This window comes from Monodelphis domestica, chromosome 5 (genome assembly GCF_027887165.1).
Source record: "Monodelphis domestica isolate mMonDom1 chromosome 5, mMonDom1.pri, whole genome shotgun sequence".
Classification (NCBI taxonomy): domain Eukaryota; kingdom Metazoa; phylum Chordata; class Mammalia; order Didelphimorphia; family Didelphidae; genus Monodelphis; species Monodelphis domestica.
The window spans coordinates 305,289,445-305,313,467 of record NC_077231.1 but is presented as its reverse complement, the minus strand read 5'-3'; the positions used below and the strand labels follow the sequence as shown (position 1 = coordinate 305,313,467).

At 39.3% G+C, this 24,023-nt stretch overlaps 1 protein-coding gene across 12 annotated transcripts in view; it reads right to left on the bottom strand.

Annotated features, from left to right (window-relative positions):
• The window catches only part of CNOT10 (CCR4-NOT transcription complex subunit 10), a 69,740-nt gene that overhangs the window by 756 nt on the left and 44,961 nt on the right, over positions 1–24,023 (bottom strand). For 7 of the 12 annotated variants that reach the window (XM_007505225.2, XM_007505224.2, XM_056800386.1 and 4 more), the window contains 5 exons: positions 10,668–10,781; positions 6,212–6,342; positions 5,517–5,552; positions 5,135–5,262; positions 1,010–1,085 (listed from right to left, as the gene is read on the bottom strand). In XM_007505225.2, coding sequence (XP_007505287.1) covers positions 1,010–1,085; positions 5,135–5,262; positions 5,517–5,552; positions 6,212–6,342; positions 10,668–10,781 — 485 coding nt within the window. Of the gene's footprint in view, positions 1–1,009; positions 1,086–5,134; positions 5,263–5,516; positions 5,553–6,211; positions 6,343–10,667; positions 10,782–19,006; positions 20,429–24,023 lie in introns of those variants that run through there. The other 5 variants (XM_056800384.1, XM_007505226.2, XM_056800389.1 and 2 more) reach the window with 3 other exon arrangements.

Below are 24,023 nucleotides of genomic sequence, written 5' to 3'. Positions count from 1 at the left end.
TAGTGGATGGTGTTCTACAAATTCGGACAGTATAGCATGAGATCACGCTGGAAGGTTTGACTGAGAAGCCCTGAAACACCTCTCATTTCTTCTAAGCCCCCCAAATTCTTAGGCCATTAAATTTCTCTTTTACCAAAACCACATTCTGTTCCTACTCCTTCCCTGGCTAGGTTTTATTTAAAAACACACACAACCCCTCAAAATCTCTGTCTGAAGGAAAGGCAAATTTTGGTGACAACCAAATCTGCCCTGGAGGGGGATAGAGGCAGGCCATGGGCACATCAACACTGCCTACATTCTATCAGGACCATGACTGGTTTTCATATGCATGATCTGGGGTCGGGCCCAGATTTAAAGTTGGAGAGGACCCAAAACAATGATCACCACCTCCTTAATTGGCACCAGATTATTCAAGATCTGGTGGTGTGTTGTTCAACCTTAGTTGTTCATAGGCTTCTTTATCTCTGAATCCCAAGTCAAGATTTGGGATCTTTTCCCAATCCTTTACACATTCAAATTAATGATGTTTGTCTGCATAAGAGGAGGCAAATCAAAGGTTCCTTGCTCCAGTGTGCACAGACTGCACCAGATTGGATGTGTTCCCACTCACAAAGCATGTGCAGAGCTGTGGGGAGGACTGATGTTTTTAAGAACTTAACCAAATGGACTAGACTTGTGATTTCACTGGGACAGGGAACCCCTGGGTGAGCCTGTTTTCTCTACAAGTTGAGCCCTGATGTGTAAGAGGCAGGACTTAAAACTGAGGTCTTCCTGGCTTCAAGGCAACATGTCTCTACATGATGTCTTGTGGTCCTCTCATTTTCAAGAAGTCACAAAGTATGCATGAGAAGAGCCCTATTTTGGGACCCTTGGTCCTTCCCTGCCCTCTGGGTTTCTATATACTTGATAAGTGGGAGTGGGGAGAGGCTAGTTCAGTTCATTTGGTGTGAGTCCTTTTAATGGGACTAATATTTTCATACCTATTCTCTTTCAAGTTCTAGGCACTCACCATTCTGTAACTCTAGGTAGACAGCCAGCAGGATAGCCTCAGGTGGTATTTCCTTGGGATGGATCATGGAAGCCGCCTTTTCTCAAAACAAAACAAAAAGAAGTTATCAAAACCAGAGAACTAGTGGACTGAATGGCCCATAAGCCTGTCGGGAAGAACCCAGAAACATTTCCTTAACATCTTGTCCCCCTAGCCTACTCTCCTGAGAGCCCCTGGGGAAGAACTGCAGGAATGAGGGCAGCCACTTCTTGGATCCTTTTCCCAAACAATTTCCGGTTGGTGAGATCCCTTCCGAACGAAATGACAGAGGCTCCTTCTTGTTCCCTTCACCCTACAAGGAAGTGCTTCAGCCCTTTCATGTTTTCTGTGCTTTGCTCTTAGCCTTTAGCATAACTGTGGCTTCTAGAATCTACAGGTCAGTTTAGTTCAAGTCAATTAATTCAATTTCTGAAGATACATTTACGGGTTCTGAGTCTGGTATGTGAAAATCTTGGATGTAGGTCACTATGCATCCACCTCCCCCAATGCCCCGAGGGCATAAAGACCTTGTTCATGAGTGTTTTAATATTCTAAGTGCATTTGAAAAGTGATCATGGGTTTTCTTTGTATTTTATTTTATGCATTTAAAAACACCATTCTGAGAAGGGCTCCATAGCCTTTATCAAACTACCAAAGGCCATGCAAAAGATTAAGAAAGGGGACCGAAGGTATTGGCATTTGTTGTTCAGTCATGTCTTACTCTTCATGACTTCATTTGGTGTTTTTTGGGCAAAGATTCTGGAGTGTGTGGCTATTATCTTCTCCAGCTCTTTGACAGATGTGGAAAGGAAGGTAAACAGGGTTAAGTGACTTGCCCAGGGTCACCTGGCTAGTAAGTGTCTAAGGTTGCATTTGATTCTAGGCCCAGGGCTCTATCCACTGTGCAATCTATACTGTGTTTACTTCCTTATTACCTTTTACTTCTTCAGCCCCCCATGCAGTCTGACTTCCATTCCCACCACTCAGCTGAAACAGCTCAGTCTATGACCTTATTGCTAAATCCAGGGGTCTCTCTCTCTCTCTATCCCCATCATCCTGGATTTCTCTGCTTTATCTAGCTCTGTTGACTGTCACTTCCACTTTCTGAGAGCCACTCCTTATGGGTTACTCATGTTTTCCTCCAAATTGTGGCTTGTCTCCTTTGCTAGTAGCTTTGGGAACATGGCCATCGTCTCCCATAGTTTCCATGATTTCATCTCCATTCTTGCCCACTCTCCAAAGCTGCAATTTCTTTCAGGACATCTATGCCTGGTCATTTGCAATGGGGACATATTACAAATTAAAGATGTCAACCAAACATCTTTATGTGTCTATATTTCTCCTGCTGCTATCAGAGTTGGCTTGAAAATCTGTAGACTATCTCTCCTCTCTCCCATTTTTTTCCTCCTCTCCATTCTTACTCATCCCCTAGTCCTGACCTTGTCTCTCTGCTGTCTGCAGAGTTAATGGGATATTTCTCTAGAAAGATTTTTCTAGGCCCCTACTACAGCAGGACACAAGCACAACCCCTCTGTAGGTAGAGTCTGCGTTGCCTAGTACAGCGGTGTCCAGCATCTCAATGGGAATGGTTTCCTGAGGGCCTGCATATTGATTCAGAGAACCATCCATCCACACTCTTGGGGCTGTACCAAATTTTTATTTTTTTTGAGCATCTCCCAGTTACAGTTTATAATCTGGCTCACTTGGAGTGTGTTACCCCGATCTAGTACACGGTAGACTCACACTCACAGAGTAATGGTATGTGAGATACATGGGTATAGGGTATCACTAGAGAGTTCTGACCATTTCTTGTGGCTTGTATAGATCTACCTGCATTATAATCACACTTGAACTAGGTTAGAACAGAATTAGAATCAGAACTGTGAGCCAACAGTCTCATCTGGGAAATGAGGAAAAGTGAGGCCCAAGGTCACAGAATATGTTAGTGGCAGATCAAGGGCTACTTCTATATTGAAAAGGAAAGTCAAACTCAGGAGGTGAAGTGCTGCTGAACAATAGAAGTCCATATGCAGGGAGAGGAGTTCCAAAGCAGAGAGGGCTGGCCAAATATTTTTATGAGGTGGCAAAATAGGGAGAGTTGGCCTCCTAAATTTATTTCCCATCTTTCCTTATGCCCATATGGGGACTTATCATCTTTATTCCAGGAACATGATTACATGTGATGCTGAATCTGGGAAAACCCTGATAAATTGATCTTACCAGATGATTTGTTTTTTAAAAACCAAATGTCTGGCTGCCTTACCTGGAAATAAAATAGGCTTTGACTTTGCTTCTATAGACATTAAAGAGAAATCTACTGTTATTCATTTACTGGGAAGGAAAATGTTCCCATCCTGTTAGGAGTAAATGAAGGCTTTGTTTCCTTTCACAGCCCTGGTTAAGCTAACTCTCACTTTAGTAACATGGATCTGGGGTGCAGGCTCTTTTATGATATGGGGCTGGTTCAATGTTTTACTAAGTATTTTGAGAACAAGAGCACAGGTCTCTGCTCTGCCTTAACCCAGGATCCTTTACCCGAAGCTCCTGATAAGCACAGAAAAGTTTGTTAAACTTTTCTTACATTTTGTCAGTAAACCGAAAATAAAACTAAATCTGAAGCTTGCTGTAAGCCACAGAAGGAAAAGGCTGGTAAATGTCCAACCAGCCATGTCTTTGAGAGAAATGCATTTCTCAAGGAGGCACCAGTTCCACTGATCAAGCAAGAAATAACCCTCAAGTATCCTCTGTCTCTTAATGTTCCAACAAGGAGTGAAGGACCCCAGAGCTACAACTGGAGGGAACTTCAAGGGTCCCTGCATTAAACTGACAAAGAAGGAAGCAGGCCAAGTAACATGAGTGGCATGTCCATGGTCACATGGGAAGGAAGTATCAGACCAGGAATGTTTGAACCCAGGGTCTGTTGACTCAGTCCCAATGACTATGTGGTTCAAGCCATTTCACTGAATGGAAAAAATTAAACCACAGCAACTGCTTTAGACAGATTATGACACTTTGTTAAGCCAAAAGAAGCTAGCAGCCAATTTAAAATACAATATATTTCCTTAATAATTTTGTTCTTGTGGCAGTTAAACTGGTGTTAAAATGTCTTCTCAAGATCCATCTCCCAACTGTTCACTCACTGCTCCATTTTCCCAATTCATGAAGGTGGCACTCCTTGCCTGGCCCAAAAAAATAGCTTGCTCCCTGCAGGCCAGGCTTAGCCAACCTCTTGCTGCCCCATTTCAGCTGTTGTCCTTGAGCACTGTGACTTTAGGTCCCTGCAGGGAGGTTCTGAGGACACAAGCAATGGTTCATCAGACCCATCCACTGTGCCAACGTGCTTTGAAAAAAGTCCCCCCCCCTCCCAAGTGTCCCCTGGAAAACGAGGACATGTTGGGGGGAGTAAATGATTTACATGCTCCTCTGAGCAAAGCCTTAAATGTAAAAGTTGTGACAGATGGAGATGGCTGCTTAAGCACACGGCCCTCGACTTTCACATGTATTTGCAGGGATCCCACACTAAATGTTATTCTCCAGGTACTCGGCATAATCAGACAGGCGGGGAAAATCTGATTAGAACACCTCCCAAGCACCAAGACGCTAAGGCAGCTTTGGCCAATCTTTTTGAGAGTTGTGCCCAATCTGCACCTTCAAGCCCCCTGGTGAGCCTCCCGCATTACCCCCAGAGAGCAGGGGGAGGAAGGGCCCACACTGGGCTGCTGGCAGAGGGGCGAGGCATGTGAACATTGTCCTCAGGTGCAGTGGAGAGGGGAAGGGGAGCAGCCCCAGGCTGTGCCGCCAGGACACGTCACAGAAGGCCCCATCATGCCCGATGTCTCCCAGGTCAGTGCTCTTCCCATACACAGCTTGGGGGAGAAGGATGGGACAACTGTCCCTGCCCAAGGTGACAGCAGAATTCTCTTAGGAGTACAGGGTCTAGAATGAAGACTTCTTGAGTTGAACAGGAAACCCAACCTCAATGCTACTCTAGCTCTTTGCATCCCTCTAGTCCTTCTAAAGAAACAGCTCAGGTGTCATGAATCTGACATAGGCTTCGGCCCTGAAGTTCTCTGAGAAGAAAATGGCAGCTGGGCATCATGTATTTACCTGGTGTAGACACTTCCTGGCCTTGTCGTATTCACTGCGCAAACAGTAAGCACTGCCAAGATTAAACAGCATCATCGTTCGGGCAGAATTGACTGAGCTTGGGTAGCACTGAGGTGTTTGCTTGCCAGCTTGAAAAGGAATATGAAGGTTATTAAAAACACAAATTCAAATCCATTAAGTAGCTTAATGTGACCCAAAGAATCTACAAAATTTGTGAAACCAATGACAAATTCTTAAGGCATTAAGGCTTAAGGCATCAAGTGTTCATGAAGGAGATGAAGCTCCCTCAGGGCTCCTAACACCCAACACAAATGATCTAAGATCTAGGCTACTTTCTCTTAGTCTTATACACGCACTGAGAACTTACAAACTTCTTACTTACAAGACTCCATTGCTTCATTTTCCCCTTTGTCAGGTCCTACAACAAAGACATGAAAAACCAGTCTGAGGCCAAAAGGGAATCATTTCTGAAAACCCAACTCTTCCAGGAGAGGAGAGTTCTGACATTAAGTAGCTTGTTATAACTCTGAGTTTTAATTTTCAGTGAATGATTTCTCTTCTCTAAAAGCATCAGAGCATGGCAGCACAAACCAATGGGATAAGCTTAAATGGAGGGGGGAAAGTCCAACCCATGTGTTCTTATTCCATTTACTCAAATATCAACTAATTTGCAAAGCTAGGAATTAGGCCACAGATTCAAGATAATCTAATTTTGCTTATCCTAGTCTGTAAATTAACTAGGCAAGAATTAATTTTTTTTTAGTAGTCATAACACCTCCACTCACCACACAAGAGCTAGCAAAGTGTCTAGTCTACAAAGAAGGAAAAAAGCCTATCAGAACTAAAATAACCCACACTCTGCTAGAAAGCCTTTTAAAAGTGGTAAAATTATACCTAATGATGCCTGATTCCATGGATTAGTTAATTATTAAAAAATAAATCGGCAAAAAGTTGGGAAGAAGCTATGTTAAGACTTGCATTCACAACAGCTACAGCCTTAAATTCTAAACATTATGAGTTACAATTAAAAGGCAATAGGAACTTGGGCTATGTGTAATCAAGTGTATCTTCATTAACCTTGGTCCTGCTCATTTGAAGAGATCCCCAAAGACACATCAGTGACATTTTCAGGATTCAAATGTGTAATAGCGTCAGAAATTCTGTCAAGAGAGATGAGGGCTTCTGCTGCATATAAATGGCCCAAAAACCTAAAGTAGAAAACAAAATGAAGAAATCAATCTCAAATGGTCAAGTACTTCACCACAATATCTTCTTTAGGAGACAGAGTTGTATTTAAAAATTTTCCATTGCAATAAATGAAATTAAAATGTGAGAATTAGTTAAACATTGTGGCTAGACACAATGATCCAACATGTTAGGTAATTCATTAAATTCAATCACTTCATACTGGAGAATCACCAGGTCTGACAATTTGGAACCAGAGAACCTGGATTAAAATCTGTGATTCTGGGCAAATCACTTAACTTTACCAGATCATTGTTTCTTTATTGGGACTAAATAGCTTTGTAGTTCACTTAGAGCTCTAGATTCAGGACCTATAATTACTGTGGCCTTCAGGTCCTTCCCTTGTATGAGAGAATTAGATCAGATCATCTCTTTAAATTACTTCCAGGGGACAATTGGGTAGCTCAGTGGAGTGAGAGCCAGACCTAGAGATGGAAGGTCCTAGGTTCAAATCTGGCCTCAGACACTTCCCAGCTGTGTGACCCTGGGCAAGTCACTTAACCCCCATTGCCTAGCCCTTACCACTCTTCAGCCTTGGAACCAATACACAGTATTGATTCTAAGACTGAAGGTAAGGGTTTTTATAAAAAAATAAAGAAAAAAATACTTCCAGTTCTCAATCTTGTGATCCTTCTTATATGTTAATTTTAGGGGGAGGGGAGGGTTCTAGATATATGATTTCATCAATGTGAGAGAACAGCTAATATTAAAATTGCCTCCATGAATTAAGACTACCATCTAATCTGTAATTTAAAATCTCAGAAAGTAGCATGTGTCACAAAGAGGTTTTTTTTTAAAATGACCTTCCCAGAGTTATACAATAATATTGGTTGGGGAAGAAAGACTTGAAGAGGCTCTCTCACCTCCTAGTCCAGCTATACTGAAAGTGGTAGAATGTTCAACTGAGAGACAAAGATCTGCTAGCTCTACTGTGAGGGCATTTTAAATAGTCTTCCCACTGTCTACCGGGAAGGCATTTGTGGTAAATTCAAGAAACTGTGAAGATTAAATTTAACTCTCCTCTGATTGTGAAAATGAAATTAATTAACTCTCTCCTGATTTTGAAGATTAAATTGTAACCCCTACCCATTTTTAGATTTAGTCACCAAAGGTGTAAACACTCCATTCACACTTGAGTAGGGGAGATCTGTGACCCACATGTGCAATAGTGGGTGATGAATCAGAATTAAACTGACTGTTCCATGGCAGTCCTAAAGCAAAGCTTCAACTGTGATTGGTAGATGTAAAATTAGGGGAAAAGAAAGTGTCTTTAAAAGGGAGCTACAACTTCCTGTGGGGGGGAGAATCATCTGAGATCTTCAGCTGAAGAAGAATCTGCTGACTGGACCTGAGACCCTGTTCCTGGTGAGACTGTTCTTAAATCTCTTCCTTTCGACTGGGCATGTGGTGAGTGAAAAGACTGACTCCTTTCCTGGATATTTTGCCAAGGCCTGATGAAACTAACTCTCCCTGCCTGGATTGAGCCAGGGGCCAGGAGTGCTTAAGCTAGATATCTTACCCTATCCTCTCTCTGATTTTCTTTCTAACTTCACATTTTCTATATTTTGTAAATAAATTGTAAGTAAATCTCTTTGGAATTAATATCAATTCCTGGCAACCTTATTTTAAATATAATCCAGTCTAACCTTTTTATAAAATAAGCCCCCCTTTCCCCTTACAAAACCAAACTGTGGCTATTCTCCTATAGTAGGACATTCTCATCTTTTAGTCCAGCCTATGCCTGGCCCTGGCCCAAGGATACATGGTTGCTTCATGGCAGTTTGGCATAGACCCTAGGTCCGTGATGATGAAGATGTGGCACACATGCCCCAGTGGCACGGAGAGGGCTGCTCCCTTCCCCCTCTCCACCATACCTGAGGCTGATTTTCACATGCCCCGCCCCTCCACTCAGCAGTCCAATCTAAGCACTTCTTCCCTCTGCTGTCTGGGGTAATGCAGGGGTTCACAGGTAGCTTAAAGGTGCAGTTTGGGCATGCAATCTCTAAAAGGCTCGCCAACACTGCCCTAGGTCTTCTGATGACCAATGCAGTGCTCTGTCCATTAAAACACAATGGAAACTCTTAAGCTGTGTTACAAATAATTGTGACCACATGCTTTGGAACTTTTCATGACTCCTTTGCAGAGGCAGGGGCAGGGAATACATGGCTATAAAACACTGTACAGAATGTCACTTTTGTGATGTACTCACTGGTTTGGTGAATTATTTTCCTTTCTTTTTGTCTTAAAATGAAACAAAACAAACCAAAGCAAAAAAGGGACAAGACATCATTGGAAGGGATGATTTCTCTGAGAGGAGAGGGAAATCTAGGCAATGTAAAAACAGATAATACCAATAAAAGTCATTTTACAGATCTGTTGTGGATGAACATTGAGATCTTCCCATCTCCTTTTCTTCCAGATGTTTCCCTCCCCACCCTCTCTTTCTATCGCCAATGTCAACCTCTTTGTTCCAGCCATCTGCCATCATTTCACAACTGTGCTTCCACAACAGTTTCCTCACTGGCCTCCTTCGCTTTCATCTCAAACCTCCCCCACTCAGTCTGCATATGTCCACCTAATTAATCTTCCTGAAACATAGCTTGTTTGTGACACCTCCTTACTCAAAAAATGAGTGTTGAGTGTAAGCTATCTACCAACTTTAAACAAGAAAAGTCTAAACTCCCAAATGGAAATTTCAGCTTCAACAAAGCTCCATAATTGATTCTGATCTGAACAAGCAACACTGGGTGTTAGAAAGAACCGGTTTGTATCCCATTGTATCTCCAGGCTGGGTCTGGATTTCTTCTCAGTAAAATGAGGGGGTTGGACTAGAGAGCTTTCAGGTCCTTTCCAGCTGTGTCATTCATCACATCCCTCCAACTGATGCCAGTTCAATTCAATAGACAGGTTAAATGCTTCCCCGCTGTGACTTAGAAAGCAATCCCCAATGTAAGCTGTCCACCTCAGCCAGGTCAGAATTCTCCCTAGTGGACAGCATTCTCCCTAGTTCAGGCATGTGCCAAACTCTTGGCCCCTCCCCTCTGGCTACCTTCCAGCTGCGTAACCACTGCTGACCATCTGGCATGGTGGCAGGCACCATACTAGCTTCTAAGGACACAAAGACAAAAACAAGGTGGTCCCGGGCCTTAAGGAGCTCATATTCTGTTTGAGGAGACAACAGGTACATAAAAAAGAATGGAAAAGTAACTTTGAGAGGAAATCAGGCACACATGGGTGTATGGGGGGAAGTCTTGAACTGAGTTTTGAGGGTGACTCATGAGTCTGGGAGGTGGGAGGAAACCATTTCAGGGATAGGCTTTATTTGCCAAGGCATCAACTCATTTCAGCCTCATCACATTAACAGCTGGAGACAGACAAAATGGCCATTATCATCTCCCAACAAGCAACACAAGATATAATGACTTATTCATGTCACAAAGTCAAGTAAGCAGGGGTTGAGACTGGAACCCAGGTCTCTAAATTCAGGTCTCTGCTTTACTATGGGCCAGGCACTTGGCTGGGAAAAGCAATGTGAACGGACAATTCTTGCCCTCAAGGAACTTATACTCTAGTGAGCAAAAACCCAGAGATGAGTAGGAGGGAGCTTTGGCCTAGGGTCTCCCAAGAATGGTGACTGGTTCCCTGGGGCAGTCCTATGAGGTGTGGGGGAGGATACTTGGGGCAGACAAGGGCAAGCTGGGGTATGAAAGTGAAGCTCACTCTGGGGCTGGCTGTGTGTAGAAGTCACTGATCTGAGGCACAGAGGGAGTCCCAAAGATTGCAGAGGAGCGGATGCTCTTCCCCTCCCACATAGCTCAGGCACAACGCCTTCTCCTGCCCACCCCAGTTCATCCTACATGTTATCTCTGCTCGAGAGCAATGTCTGCAAGGAACAGGTGCCATGACTAGCCATCCTGCTGTGGATGACACGGAGTCGTTCTCTCATTCTAAACACAAACGAAGTACTTCTACACTGACATACACATTCACAGAAAGGACTGATTTTAGACAGCCAGCACTAGATACTCCTCCCTGGTCTGGAGCTGTGTGGCCCTGCTACTTCACAGCTATGCCCATGCCAAGGGAGCTCAAGCAACAACACCTGGTGGCCGAACCAGGACCGATCATCCCTCAGTCTCTGGCCAGGGTCAGGCCACTTCACAGGGGAAGTGCCACACACTGAAAATACAAATCCTCTCAAGTTACATTTCACTGGCTGGAGAAGGGTATGGAGGAGAAAACATCCAAAAAAATATAACTTCATTATGTGTAATAAAATCCAACTTACTTAAGAGATCCCGACAGCTTAGGCTGCTGGAGTAGTTTGTCCGCATGATTCAAAGCCATGAGGTTGTCACCCAAGGCCAGGGCCACATAAGCACTACAAGCAAGGATCGAGCACCTGAACAAAAAGAGAGGGAAAGGGCTCAGATTTGTAAGATGTAAAAAAATTTATAAAACCTGTTTCTGGGATAATTTATTCTGGGGAATAAAACAAATAGCAGAAACTATAAGGCTTACAACTGATTTCCTTAGCACATTTCAGCCACGTGTGTTTTATAAATCACTATTAAGCATTCTTAGAAAAAAAAATCTTTCTCTTCTGTCTTGGAATCAATCCATAGTATTAAGGGCTAGGCAATTGGGGTTAAGTGACTTGCTTAGGGTGACACACCTACCAAGTGTCTGAGGTCATATTTGAACCCAGGTCCTCCTGATCCCAGCAGCCTTAGTGCTCTAGCCACTAGGCTACCTAACTGCTCCCATAAGAATTCTTCAAATTATTTTTCAAAAAATACAAATTCTCAATGGGTTTCAACCTAATGTAATGACCAAAGAGCTGCCTACTTAAAAAAAAAAAAGTCTTATAATTCATGGCCTCCTAAGTATGGAATGAGGAAGGGGCTTCTATTGATGCCACCATTTTATTGTCCTGGAAGGAGATTCATTCCTTTCTGGGCAGGTGCAGTCTTGAAAAGAACTAAGCCTGGCAGAGCTTGCTGAAAACCTTTCCCTTTCTAAACTCCTCCAAGCAGTACCATGCAGGGTTGCTGGGTTGGGGGGATTCACCAAGGCCTGGAATCAGGAGAGGAGGCCAGTTTGACTGGGACAGAGAAAGGGACGGTGTAGCCTGATTGAAAAGGGCTTGAATGCCAGACTGGGGACTTTGTAATTCATCCTAGAGGCAACAGGAAGCCACTAGGATTGCTGAGGAGGCAAGTGATATGGTCAGATTATCACACTGGCAGATGTGAGAATGGAGAAGGGAGAAAGGAGGCAGGGAGATGACTAAACTATAGCAATAATCCAGGGGGGAGATGTCGAAATCTAGAAATAGGGAGGTGACTGTGGAGAAGGTGAATGGAGAGAAAGGGATGGATGTAAGATGTGGAGGTGGAATGAACATGATCTGATAATTGGAAATAAGTAAGGGAGAGTTGAGGATGACTGAAATTGTGAAGCTAAGTGAATAGGAGACGAGTGGTACATGCCATCGCTTCTAATTTTTTGCTACCACAAAGAGGGCTACTATGAATATTTTGATATATTAGGCCTTTGTTCTTGTCTTGTATGTGCACTGCATATTCACCTAAAATGGGATGTCTGGGTCAAAAGGATATTAATACTTTAGTAACTTTGGGAGTTCATTTTCTATCATGACCGAATACTTTCTCATCCTGGAAAATCACTCCATCCCTTCCTCTGATTGGTCAATTCCTTCAGGAACCTCTGCCCTTTCAGCTTCTCTGGATGCATTTCTGTTAAAATATAAACTTGGGGACAAGGGCTGCCTTTCTTTTGGCCTACAGTGATAGTCCAGTGCGTAGGCCTAGTACCTAGCACATACTGCTTTAAAAATGCTTGTTGTGGATATTCAGAACCTCTGGACCAATTCTTATACAGACCAACCATATAATGAGTATATACCTATCTTTCCTGCATCTTCTACAACATGAAATGTTCCTGTTTTAAGTTATCTTTAAAATTTTTCAGGGTAAGTGGTGAAATCTCCAAGTAAATTTAAGGTGCCTTTATCTAGTGATTTGGAGCAAGTTTTCAAATGGTTGTCTGCTTTTTGCAATTCTTCTTTTGAAAATTGTTCATATTCTTTGACTGTTTATCAAGGAATAGAGTTTGGTATTACATATGTGTCAATTCCCTGTATGTTTTAGATATTAGATTTTTAAAAATTGATATTTGATTCAACTGTCAAGTTTTTCTTTTTACTCTAATTTCAATGACCTTATAGAAGTAAGCTTTTGAATTTTATGTAATCAAAATTGTCTTAAAAATTTTATTTATGTCTTTTATTCCTTATTTGGTTAAGCATCTCTAGTCGTAGTGGGGAAATGTATTATGACCTATTGTCTAATTTTTTAAATGCTATTTTTTACATTCACAATGAGTATATATTTTGTAAATTCTTGTGTTATATGAGGTAAAATCTTAGCATAAACCTATTTTTTTCTAACTTTTTTCCCAAGAGTTCCCTTCAAAAAGGAATTAGTAATTTATATTCTTATGTCTATAGACATTGGGCTATTTTCAGTTGCTACCATTTCCTGTTTATTGACTTTGTTCCAGTGACCTATTTGTCTGTTGTTGTTTTTAACCATTACAAAATTTCTGGCAACTACTGCTTCATAAGAGGTTGAATAGGGGGGCAGCTAGGTGTTTCAATAGATTGAGAGACAGGTCTAGAGATAGGAGGTGCTGGGTTCAAATCGAATTCAGATACTACCTAGATATGTGACCCTGAGCAAGTCACTGAACCCCCCATTGCCTCGTCTTTACTGCTCTTCTGTCTTGGAACAAATACACAGTATTTATTCTAAAATGGAAGGTAAGGGTTTTAAAAAATAATAAGGATATGTTGAATATGATAATACTATGCCCATTTCATTCAGGTTTTTTCCTCTCATTATGTTCATTGAAATTCTAGATTTTTTTTGTTCCTCCAAATAAAGTCATCATTTCACTTAGATTTATAAAGTATTCACTTGTAATTTGGCTGATATAGCACTAAATCTATAAATTAATTTAAATAGTATTGTCATTTTTATTATAATAACATGGCCCAAATATCAATAGTGAATCTATCCTCAATTATTTAAATCCTTCTTTATTGTAAAGTATTTCTTATGGTTGTGTTTATATACAGTTTGTGTCTCAGATATTTCATGAATTTTGTAGCTATTTTGAATAGAATAGAATAAGAAATCATTGAAAAATCAAAATGATTTTTATGATTTTGCATATTGCTATTTTTGCAGAGGCTGTTAACCATCTCAATTACTATCTTCACTGATTCTGAGATTTTCTAGATAAACTTTGGCACGTCACTTGCAAATTGGGTTAATTCCATCTCCTCTTTATTTTTAATACCTTTAAATTTATTTTCATCTTGTTGCTGTAGCAGACATTTTGAGAACCGTGTCAAATAACAATAAATATCTCTGCTATAGCCCTGTTTGTACTGGGAAAGTTTCTAATATTGCAAATAAAGTCAGTTCTTGGTTTTAGATAACAGTAAAGAAGGGTCCTTCTTACCCTATATATATTTTTAAGGGTTTTAAACAAATAAGCACTATTTTGTCAAAAGCTTTTAAACTAGCAATTAAAAATAATTATGCTTTTCTCATTTGTGAAAATCTTATGTAGACAGTGAATAATTTTTTACATATCACTGCATTCCTATACCAATTTCCTGAGAGAATTTTGTTTAAAAATTTTGCACCAATATTCATTTATGAATTGGTTTTCAATGGCCATTCTTTACTTTGTCTCTCTCCTTGATTTGAATATAAAGACTACACATCTGTGTCATAAAATAAGAATGAAGTAGGACTGTCTTTTTTTGACAAGAATTTTTGTTATACAGATACTTTTTTGAACATCTGCTAGAATTCTCCTGTAAATGCATCCCGCAGACTTCTTTTTCTGACATCACATAAGTTAATAATTTTGTTAATTTCATATATTTTTGTACTTGTTTTTCTGACACATGGTTGTATATAGTAGTTTCTAATAATTCATTTCTAGTTTGTTTCTTGTGAAATTATCTTGTTCACTTTTTGCTTTGGTGATCTGATTTTCTCCCATTTCTTGATCATATTAGCTAACAGCTAATATCTTTTTAAAAAATTAATGAGTTTATTTCTCTTTTAAATTTCTGGATTTCTTTTGTCCTTGTTTTAAGTTTGTTAATTTGTATATTGCCTCCTCTTTATAGTTGTATGCTTAATTCACTGATTCTCTTATTTGGAATATTAATTTTAGACAAAGACCTCTGAGGGTTATATTAATTGCATTCCATAAGCTTTCTCATTATTATATAATTATTTATTGTATCTCTTACTTTATTTTTCACCCACTCCTTAGTCAGAATTTAGTCTCCATTAGGTCTGTTTCTTTTGCTTATATTTCCTAATGTACTATTTTTATTGTGCTATGGTGTATAAAGGATACATCTATACTTTCTGCCATTTTATATTTATGATTCCTTTATGTCTGAGCACACAAAGCTATTATAGGATGCAAAACATATGCCTTTTCTTAGTATTCTCATCTAGAAGTCAATAAAGATCAGTAAAATGTAACTTTCCCAGTAATGTCTCTATATTTTCCTTCTTGTTTATCTTTCTGATGGTTTTTTAATAACCCTGTGAGGAAAGACTATTACATTATGCCATTACAGTGTTACTATTAATATCTTTATATAAATCCCCTACATTGTATTTCCTTAAAAAGCTTCAGAGATTTTTTCCCTATATTGTCTATAGCATCAGGCACATCAGGCATTAAGACAATGTAGTTCCCTTGTTCGTCTTAATTGGTATTACTGATTTTATTGTCACTTTATTTGAAATCACGGCTGCAACTCCTTTTTAAAAGAGTAGTCTGAAAGAAAACAGATTTTGTCAAATCTCCTTAATTTTAAATTTATTTCATTTAGACATCAACTTAAGTTTTTTAAAATTATTATTTCTTCTTTTTTAAACTAGGAAATTCAACTCATTTACATTTAAGGTTATATTTGTTAAATTTGTTTTCTTTCACTTAATATACAGTAATGTCTTCCCCCCTTCATCTCAGTCTCTGCTATGTGTTTTACTTGTACTCACTTGATTCTATAGGCTGACATGTTGGTTCTTTAAGAGTGTCTCAACTTGGGGGCAGCTGGGTAGCTCAGTGGATCGAGAGTGAGGCCTAGAGACAGGAGGTCCTGGGTTCAAATCTAGCCTCAGACATTTCCCAGCTGTGTGACCCTGGGCAAGTCACATAACCCCCAATGCCAAACCCTATCAATCTTCTGCCTTGGAACCAATGCACTGTATTGATTCCAAGATGGAAGGTAAGGTTTAAAAAAAAAAGTGTCTCAATCTCTTCTGTTTCACCAAACATCAAGTTATTTTGTTTCTTAGGTTCAGTTTTGCAGAATACATTATTTTTGAGTGCCAGATGTTTTTTTCCCTTTGCTTTCTTATAAAAAAAAAAAGGAATTCAGGTTGCTAGGTAGCTTTAGACCTGGATAAGAAAGGTGTTAGGGTCAAATCTGGCCTCAGATACTTCTTATTGTATGACCTTGTATAATCACTTAACCGCACTTGCCTAGCCCTTACCTCTCTTCTGCCTTGGAAATAATATTTAATATTGATTCTTTTTTTTAATTTAAAAATTTTATTTTATTTTTTAAAAATATTTTCCCATGTTTACAGGTTTCATTTTCCTTCCCTCCCAGAACCAACAAGCAATTCTATTGGGATGTACAAATGTTATCATTTGATACCTATTTCCACATTATTCATTTTTACCATAGAGCAATCTTTTAAAGCTGAAACCTCAAATCATGTGCCCATGTAAACAAGTGATGAGTTATAAGTTTTTCTTTTACATTTCTACTCCCATAGTTCTTTCTTTCAATGAGGATAGCATTCTTTCTTATAAGTCCCTCAGGAATGTCCTGGATTATTGTAGTACTACTAATAGTAAAGTCCATTACATTGGATAGTTCCACAATGTTTCACTTTCTGTGTACAATGTTCTCATGGTTCTACTCATTTCACTCAGCTTCAGTTCTTGGAGGTCTTTCCAATTAACAGTTCATTCCTTATAGCACAATAGTAGTCCATCACCATCACACACCACATTCCCCAATCAAAGGACTTCTGCTCATTTTCCCATTTTTTGCCACCATAAGGAGAAGCTAGGAATATTTTTGTATAAACATTTTTCATTATTATCTCTTTGGGGTACAAACCCAGTAGTGGTATTGCTGGATCAAAGGGCAGGCAGTCTTTTAAAACCCTTTGTGCATAATTCCAAATTGCCTTCCAGAATGATTGGATTCACAATTCCACCAGCAATGCATTAGTGCTCCGATTTTGCCACAACCCCTCCAACATTTATTATTTTCCTTTACTGTCATATTGGCCAATCTGCTAGGTGTGAGGTGGTACCTCAGCATTGTTTTGATTTGCAGTTCTCTGATTACGAGGGATTTAAAACACTTTTTCATGTGCTGTTATTCCTATTTTCCTTGTAAAAGGGGTTTTCTTTTGGATGTCTGTAAAATTTTTTTTGTTTCGTGATGTTACAAAGTCTGACTACAATGTTTCTTGACAAATTATGCTGAGATTTCTTTTGGTGTTTTGCTGATTCTCTCACTATATTTTGCTATTGGTTTCTAGTAAATTCCAGGTATCTTCCCTGTAAGAATTTCTGGAAACATGATGCTCAAATTTTATTTTTAATTATTTTATAATAGACCTATTATTCTTAGTTTAAATATGCATTCCAAGGTCCACATTCTTATTTTTTACAGTTCTCATGTATTCTTTCAAATCACATCTCCTAAATTTCTTCAGTTAATTTTCCTTTCATTTCTGCATTCCCATGCTGTTGTTCTCATTTTGTGAAAATCTGTTTTGAAGTACTTGGTTTTTGTTCTAAATTCTCTACTTTCTTTTTAAATTGTATTATTCCCAGGAGGGTTCCAATTTCTGTCCTTCTATCTCAGATGGGACAGCTGTGTAGTTTGAGTGGATAGAGCACTAGACTTCAAGTCAGGAAGACTCATTTTATGAGTTAAAATATGGCCTTAGACTTTTACTTTCCATTTCCTGAGCAAGTGATTTAACCTTTATTTGTAAAATGAAGAGAATGAGAAGAGGAGAAGAAAATGGCAAGCCACTCCAGTATCTTCAACAAGAAAACCTCAAGATGGGGTCAGATACAACTGTTGACAACAGTATCTTGGATATCTCCACTCAATTCTTTGATTTTGTTTTTGAGACATATTGGAGGTTTTTTCCTCGCTTCAGTAATGTTTTATTTTTTCCTCACTTAAATTTAAAATCAAATTATCATCATACATTATTGCTATTGCTGAATATAATGTTCTCCTGGTTCTGCTCACTTTTCTTTTGCATCAGATCATGTAGGCCTTTCCAGGTTTTTCCGAAGTCCTCCTGTTCATCCTTTCTTATAGTATATTCCATACTTTTGGTTCTGGAAGCTCAGCCAAACTTGTAATTCTTTTCTCAGGAGTTGTTGGCTCCTTTTTTTTTTCCACTATAAAGTTCAATGAAGTAGCTTTTCCCCTTTGTTTTTGGTGAACTCTTACATCTTGATCCATCACAGCTGAATATTCTAGGGACCCTGCTATAGAAATGTGTCTGTTAATCCTTTCATTTCCATAAACCTACCTCTATTTTGCCCATTTTCCCCTCTTCCACTACCCACACAACTCCCAACCCCAGCCTTCTTCAATCACTCACATCAGTGGAGGTCAGGTAAGTTCTGTGGCCCTTGATGTGTACGGTGGAAGTGTTGGAATATTGTTTCAGGGAGAATGATAGACCCTAGTAGATGGACCTATTTTCCTTCCTTCCAATTCTTTCTCTTTTGGGCTCTATGCTTTTCTCTGCAGCAGACTTTCTTCAGTCCCTAGGCTGACCTGGGGGTGGGGTTCATCACTTTATGAAATGGCATTGGAAAATGAAGTTGGAGGGAAATTGATGAGGGGAAACTTTAAGAAGCCAGTAGGTCTCAAAGTCTTTCTCTCACTTCAGCTGGCTGCTTATTTCTAATACCTACAATTAAGCCAAAGATTCTGAGATCCTCTCTACTTCCCAATCTTCTCCCCTGGACTTCAGATTCTGTTTGGAATCTGTGACCTGTCCTTCCTCTAAAGTCTAGACATAGACATGACCCACAGATCTCAACCTACCTACTGGGGTTAACTCCAAAAGCCAGTGCCTGACTGCAACCTCCAAAGGAACATGGGGCCACCCAGGTTATACTGAGCAGCTGCAGGCTGTGAAAAGTGAGGAAATGTAGGGAAGGAATGCCAGGAACAAGTTGCTGCTCAGCTGTTCTCATCATCTTACTCAGGATTCATTAAATAACTATTTTATTGTGTAGTATTTACTCCATTTGGAAGCATTTTTCTTGCTTATTTGGGGTAGTAAGAGGAACTGCATCCTCGGTTACCTCTGATTTTGCTATCTTCTCAGGAATCCCTTTTTATCTGGTGAAGGATACTAATATCAATTAGATTTTGAAAAATAAGAAATGATTAATTCAGACTTCTGGATTCAAAAGACTATAATCACAAAAGAACAATAATATTTAAAGAAAATTTTATTTAAACCACATGCTGTGAAGAATTGATGAGTGTGCAAAAAACTGGAATTTCCCCAGGTGAGAAATGAATTTTAGTTCCTTACAGCTGCCTGGAATTGGAGGAAATATGGGGCACAGACAGTGTAAAAGACTCTGGTTCACTGTGTTGGAACCTGTTTCTGGTCCCTGAAGCAGCAAAGACTCAGCTGCCAAAATCACAGAGTGAAAGAGGAAACGCCAATAATGAACTGGAGGAATTCCACGGGAACTGGAACGAGCTCCAGGAAGTGATGCAGAGTGAAAGGAGCAGAACCAGGAGAACACTGTACACAGAGATGTGATACATTGTAGAATAATCAAAGGTAACTGACTTCTCTACTAACAGCAATGCAATGAGCCAGAACAATTTGGAAGGATTTATGAGAAAGAACACTATCCACATCCAGAGAAAGAACTGTGGGAGCAGAAACACAGAAGAAAAACAACTGCTTGATCACATGGTTCAATGGGGATAGAATTGGAGATGTAGACTCTAAACCATCACCCTAGTGCAAATATCAACAATATGGAAATAGGTTTTGATCAAAGGCACATGTAAAACCCAGTGGAATTGCACATCTGCTACAGGAGGGGGTTGGAGGAGGAGAGGAAAAAAACATGACTTGTAACCAAGGAAAAATATTCTAAATTGACTAATTAAATAAAACTTAAAAAATAAATAAAGAGGAAACCCCACCTACTTCTGGGCTTGGGTCTCTGAGAAGCAGATGACACTATTTCCGTAAAGTTGCTTCTAATGAAACTTAACAGTAAGCTTAACCCACAAAGTGGGGCTCTCCTGTGATGATTCCCAGCTTCCACCTTCCTTGGGTGAGCATGAATTGCTGTCCTACAGTAAGCATTGTGGCAGGATGTGAACTATTTCCATGAGGGAAGGCAATGAACCTAATTTGTCTTTGTAACCCCAAAGCATCTAGCACAAAGCTCTGTGCATAGTAGGTACTTATTAATAAATATTATTGGTTGATGAAATTTTCCCACTTTATAAAAACATTACTTTTGAGGTTGCCGCCTCAAGGCCCAAATATTTCCAGGATGCTTGCTCTAGGGCTTCTTGCTGAGAAAGCAGATTTCCCCACCCTCTGTAGGGAGGAACTATGAATGCTGTTGGCCAAGCCTCATGTCAAGCATGCTGTGAAACGCCTGGCCTGGACTCTTCTGACAGTTGGTGGGCCACTCTCGCCTCAAACTTCTAGCAACTGTCAAGCCCACTTTGAGTCTAGAAGTCAGTCATGTAATTGGTGGCAAGGCCTGAGATTCCTTTCTTCCTTTTTCCCAGGAACATGTTCATTATGAACAAGAAGGCAAAGAACCTGACTTCCCCAGTTTTTTACTTTGTCTTGCCAGGCCAGCATGTCACATCTAACAGCAACAGACAAAAATACCAAGAGAAAAAAAGCTGGTTAGGTTTTCATTCCAGTTTGAAATGTTACCATAACAAATGGTTAAGATTTTGTGTAAGATTCTAAATCACATCTATACAGGAATCTCTGCCCCCCTTCCATATAGCCTCCAACTAACATTTGCTTTCCTTCTCTTCCAATTCATTATGGCCCATCTCTCCCTTTGTCCCATACTTCACCCCATCTTCTGTAAAAGAAACGAACAGCCCACTCACAGCCCCTTACCCCAGTCTGTGTAAATCTGGTAATGATTTCTTTTCACTACATACATATGAGGTCTGATTCCCTGAGACTGCTGTAGAAAACACTGATTTTTATGGCTACTGCTCAAGATATGATCAGCCCTGCCCCCAAACTCCATCTTTGAGTCACTGTCCAATCTGCTTTACCAAACATTCAAGAGATCTGACAGTTCATTAGGCTGGAAGAATTGTACTACAAGGGAAAAGACAAACTACCCTCCCCCACAATGAGGATTTGATAAAACTCCACAGGCTATGGTCCTACAGAGCTCTGTGTCTTGCAACTGGGAAAAAACCTACTCTTGAACCACCAACTGACATCAGACAACCTGTTGGATGAGACTGGGAAATAAGATCTGTCAACTCGCGTATCCTGTGGTTAACTCAACCTAAACCAGGTATTTGGATTAGCTTAATCTAGGTAAAAAGAGGCCAGGCTAGAGTAAATCCAGTTGTTCACTGTTTAGTAAATGAGACAAGAACAAAAAAATACACATTCTTCTCAAAGATACAAATTGGTGTCCAAATCTATTAGTAAATAGTATCATCCACCAAAGTGACCTTTAGCACATGGGCTTCAAAACTAATCCCCTAAAAATAAAAAGGGTCACTTCAGTTTATTCAGCCAAACCTACATACAAGAGCTCACAACTGTTGTAATTCCTGTTTCCCTAGAGGGTGGTTAAAGGGATTTATCAAGAAGAGCACAACCAATATATGTCCAAGGCAGGATTAGAACCCTGTTCCTGACTCTCAATTCAGCATCTCAGCCTCTACAACTACAAGAATTGACAGGTATTCCTCCCCACCCCCTTCTGAAACACATCAGATTACATCAAGTTCAGCTATCAAATGTGATAGAAGCATTCTGTCTACTGCATGGCAAACTAACATTTTGGCAGAAAATAGTGAAAACAGTCAGAGTCGATTAACAGGGTTCAAAGTGGTCCTCATATTCAGCACATTGCCTTCCATTAAACATTTATTTCTCAGGAAATTTAAAACCATACTCCCCCTCCCCCAATTAGATGAAATGAATTGGGGCCATCCTATGTCTTATCTTCCAAGGTCTCTAATCTCAAATAGAAACAAGACAGTAAATACTGTGGGCAGTCACTGTGGGGGTCCCTTGACCCCAAGAAACATTTATTTGCCTTTCTGTGTAGGTCTACATTCACAGTCAGCATGTACTATTTCCTCAGATTAATGTAAATTGTTCCATCACAACTTGCTACTTGGCTGGATGATTAACTTCAACTCAATCCAAAGATTTTTTTATCTCTGTGTACAGAGAGAGGACTAGTCAGTTTTGCTAAAAAGTCAGAGCTGGAACAATTTTGCCATAGAAAACACAGACCTAGTCTTGACCAAACTCTCCATTACTCTAACATGGTAAGGACTTAAAATCAGCAAACAGTAAACCAGAAGACATAAGCATATGACTTTTTTAAAGTACATTTAAAAAGTAATTTTCTTTCTTTTCTTTTTATTGTCATGTAAAACACATATTGGTCATTGTTGTAAGAGCACACTCATACAACACCAAAAACAAGTAATTTTCAGACTTATTTAGAGTCAACTCTCATTTGTCTTTAAGTCATTATTTGTTATGATACTGGGCCACAAAAGCATTTGTCAAATTTGATGGAGAATTTGCTCCATGGTACTTGAGTGGTGTAAAAGAACTAATGAACTTCCCCATGTGTCTAACATGCCTAGAGAACAGACAACTTAATAGTATAATAAATGGAAAGTAAAATTATGAATGTAAAAAAAATGAAAGCAAAACAAATAATTAAATAATTAATAAATTTAATTAATTAAAGAGAGAGTGGTCACCATCTATAAAATTAACTCTCAAGTCAGGAGTCCGTTAGTAGCTCATAACAATTAAGTTTTAATAAAAATGGAGTCAAAATTTAAAAAAAAGGGAAATACAGGAACAGGACAGAAAATTTCACCTAGCTAAACACCTAAGTTGAATCAGGAAACCTGCCAAAGTCCACAAAAACAAAACAAAACAAAAAAACCCTTGAGTGCACAGCAGCTAGGACAAACTTAGGGAATGGTTTTCTATCTACACAATAAGCTGGCATGATCTAAGAATATATTCTTTTATCTTCTTTTTTCTTGCCTATATTTTGATAGCAAATGTCAAATTAATAAAAAATTCATTTTTCTCATATGTTTTCCAGCTTTAATCTAATTTATTTAACTCTTTAATCCCCATCCCTAGCTCCTACTCCTCCCCACACATACGCACAATTTCTTCGCACCCCTAGCAGCGACCTTCATGCCAGTTTTGGGAAATGAGTCTTTCACTAAAGCTTTGACTTAGGGCAAATACTGAAGAATCTCAGCAGATTCGTATTCACTAATGGCTAAAAGGAACTGGAATACTGGCAAACAAATTAAGTTATTAGAGACTGAGTAAATTTGTGAATTGTTTAACCATCACTAGCTTAAAAATATTCTCATATCATCACTCAAACACCTGATGATTTGAATTTAGATTCACTACAGCATTTCTATTATCATACAAGAAAATTAACCCTATTCATTGGGTTAAATAAAGGAGACTTTCAAATACTTCAGAATCTAAATCACTTAAGCTTAATGAAAACTGTAACAAAATTAAACATTTACTCCTTGTCATTCATTACATCACTAAGCTACTTGCTGCCTTAATAAGCTACTGGAGATATGGATAGAATTACTCTAGAATTTCTTGTATCTGAGAAAATATTGGGATAGAGGCCATGTCAGAGGTTTGTGGGATTATACAAAATTTTAAACATGCAATTTACTGAAGTAGTTGCCCTCTAAGTCTTAGGCTAATCTAAGGATTAGGAGTCAAGAACAATAGGGGTTTTCTGTTAAGACACAACAGTTTTCCTTGGGTTGGCCTTTTCTTCACATGTCATAACTGATAGGCAAAGGAAACAGACAGTTTCTTAGTAATTACTGGTACTGGTAGTTAAATTACAACTCTAATTATTTTTCTCTTATTAAAAAAAAAAAGACTGGCTTTAAAGCCTTAGATACATTTTTGGAATAGTCCTAATCGTTGACATTTAATATTTGTCTATTTGCAGCAGTCATTTAAATCAAGGCTCAAAAAATCATTTTACCCCTTCAGAATAAAATGCATGCTTTCTCAACTTTTTGTGATAATACTTCTAATACAGCTCTGATATTAGAAGGGAAGAGTGGCTTGTCATTCTTTTATTTATTTTTTTTAAACCCTCATGTTCTGTCTTGGAGTCAATATGGCTTCAAGGCAGAAGAGTGGTAAGGGCTAGGCAATGGGGG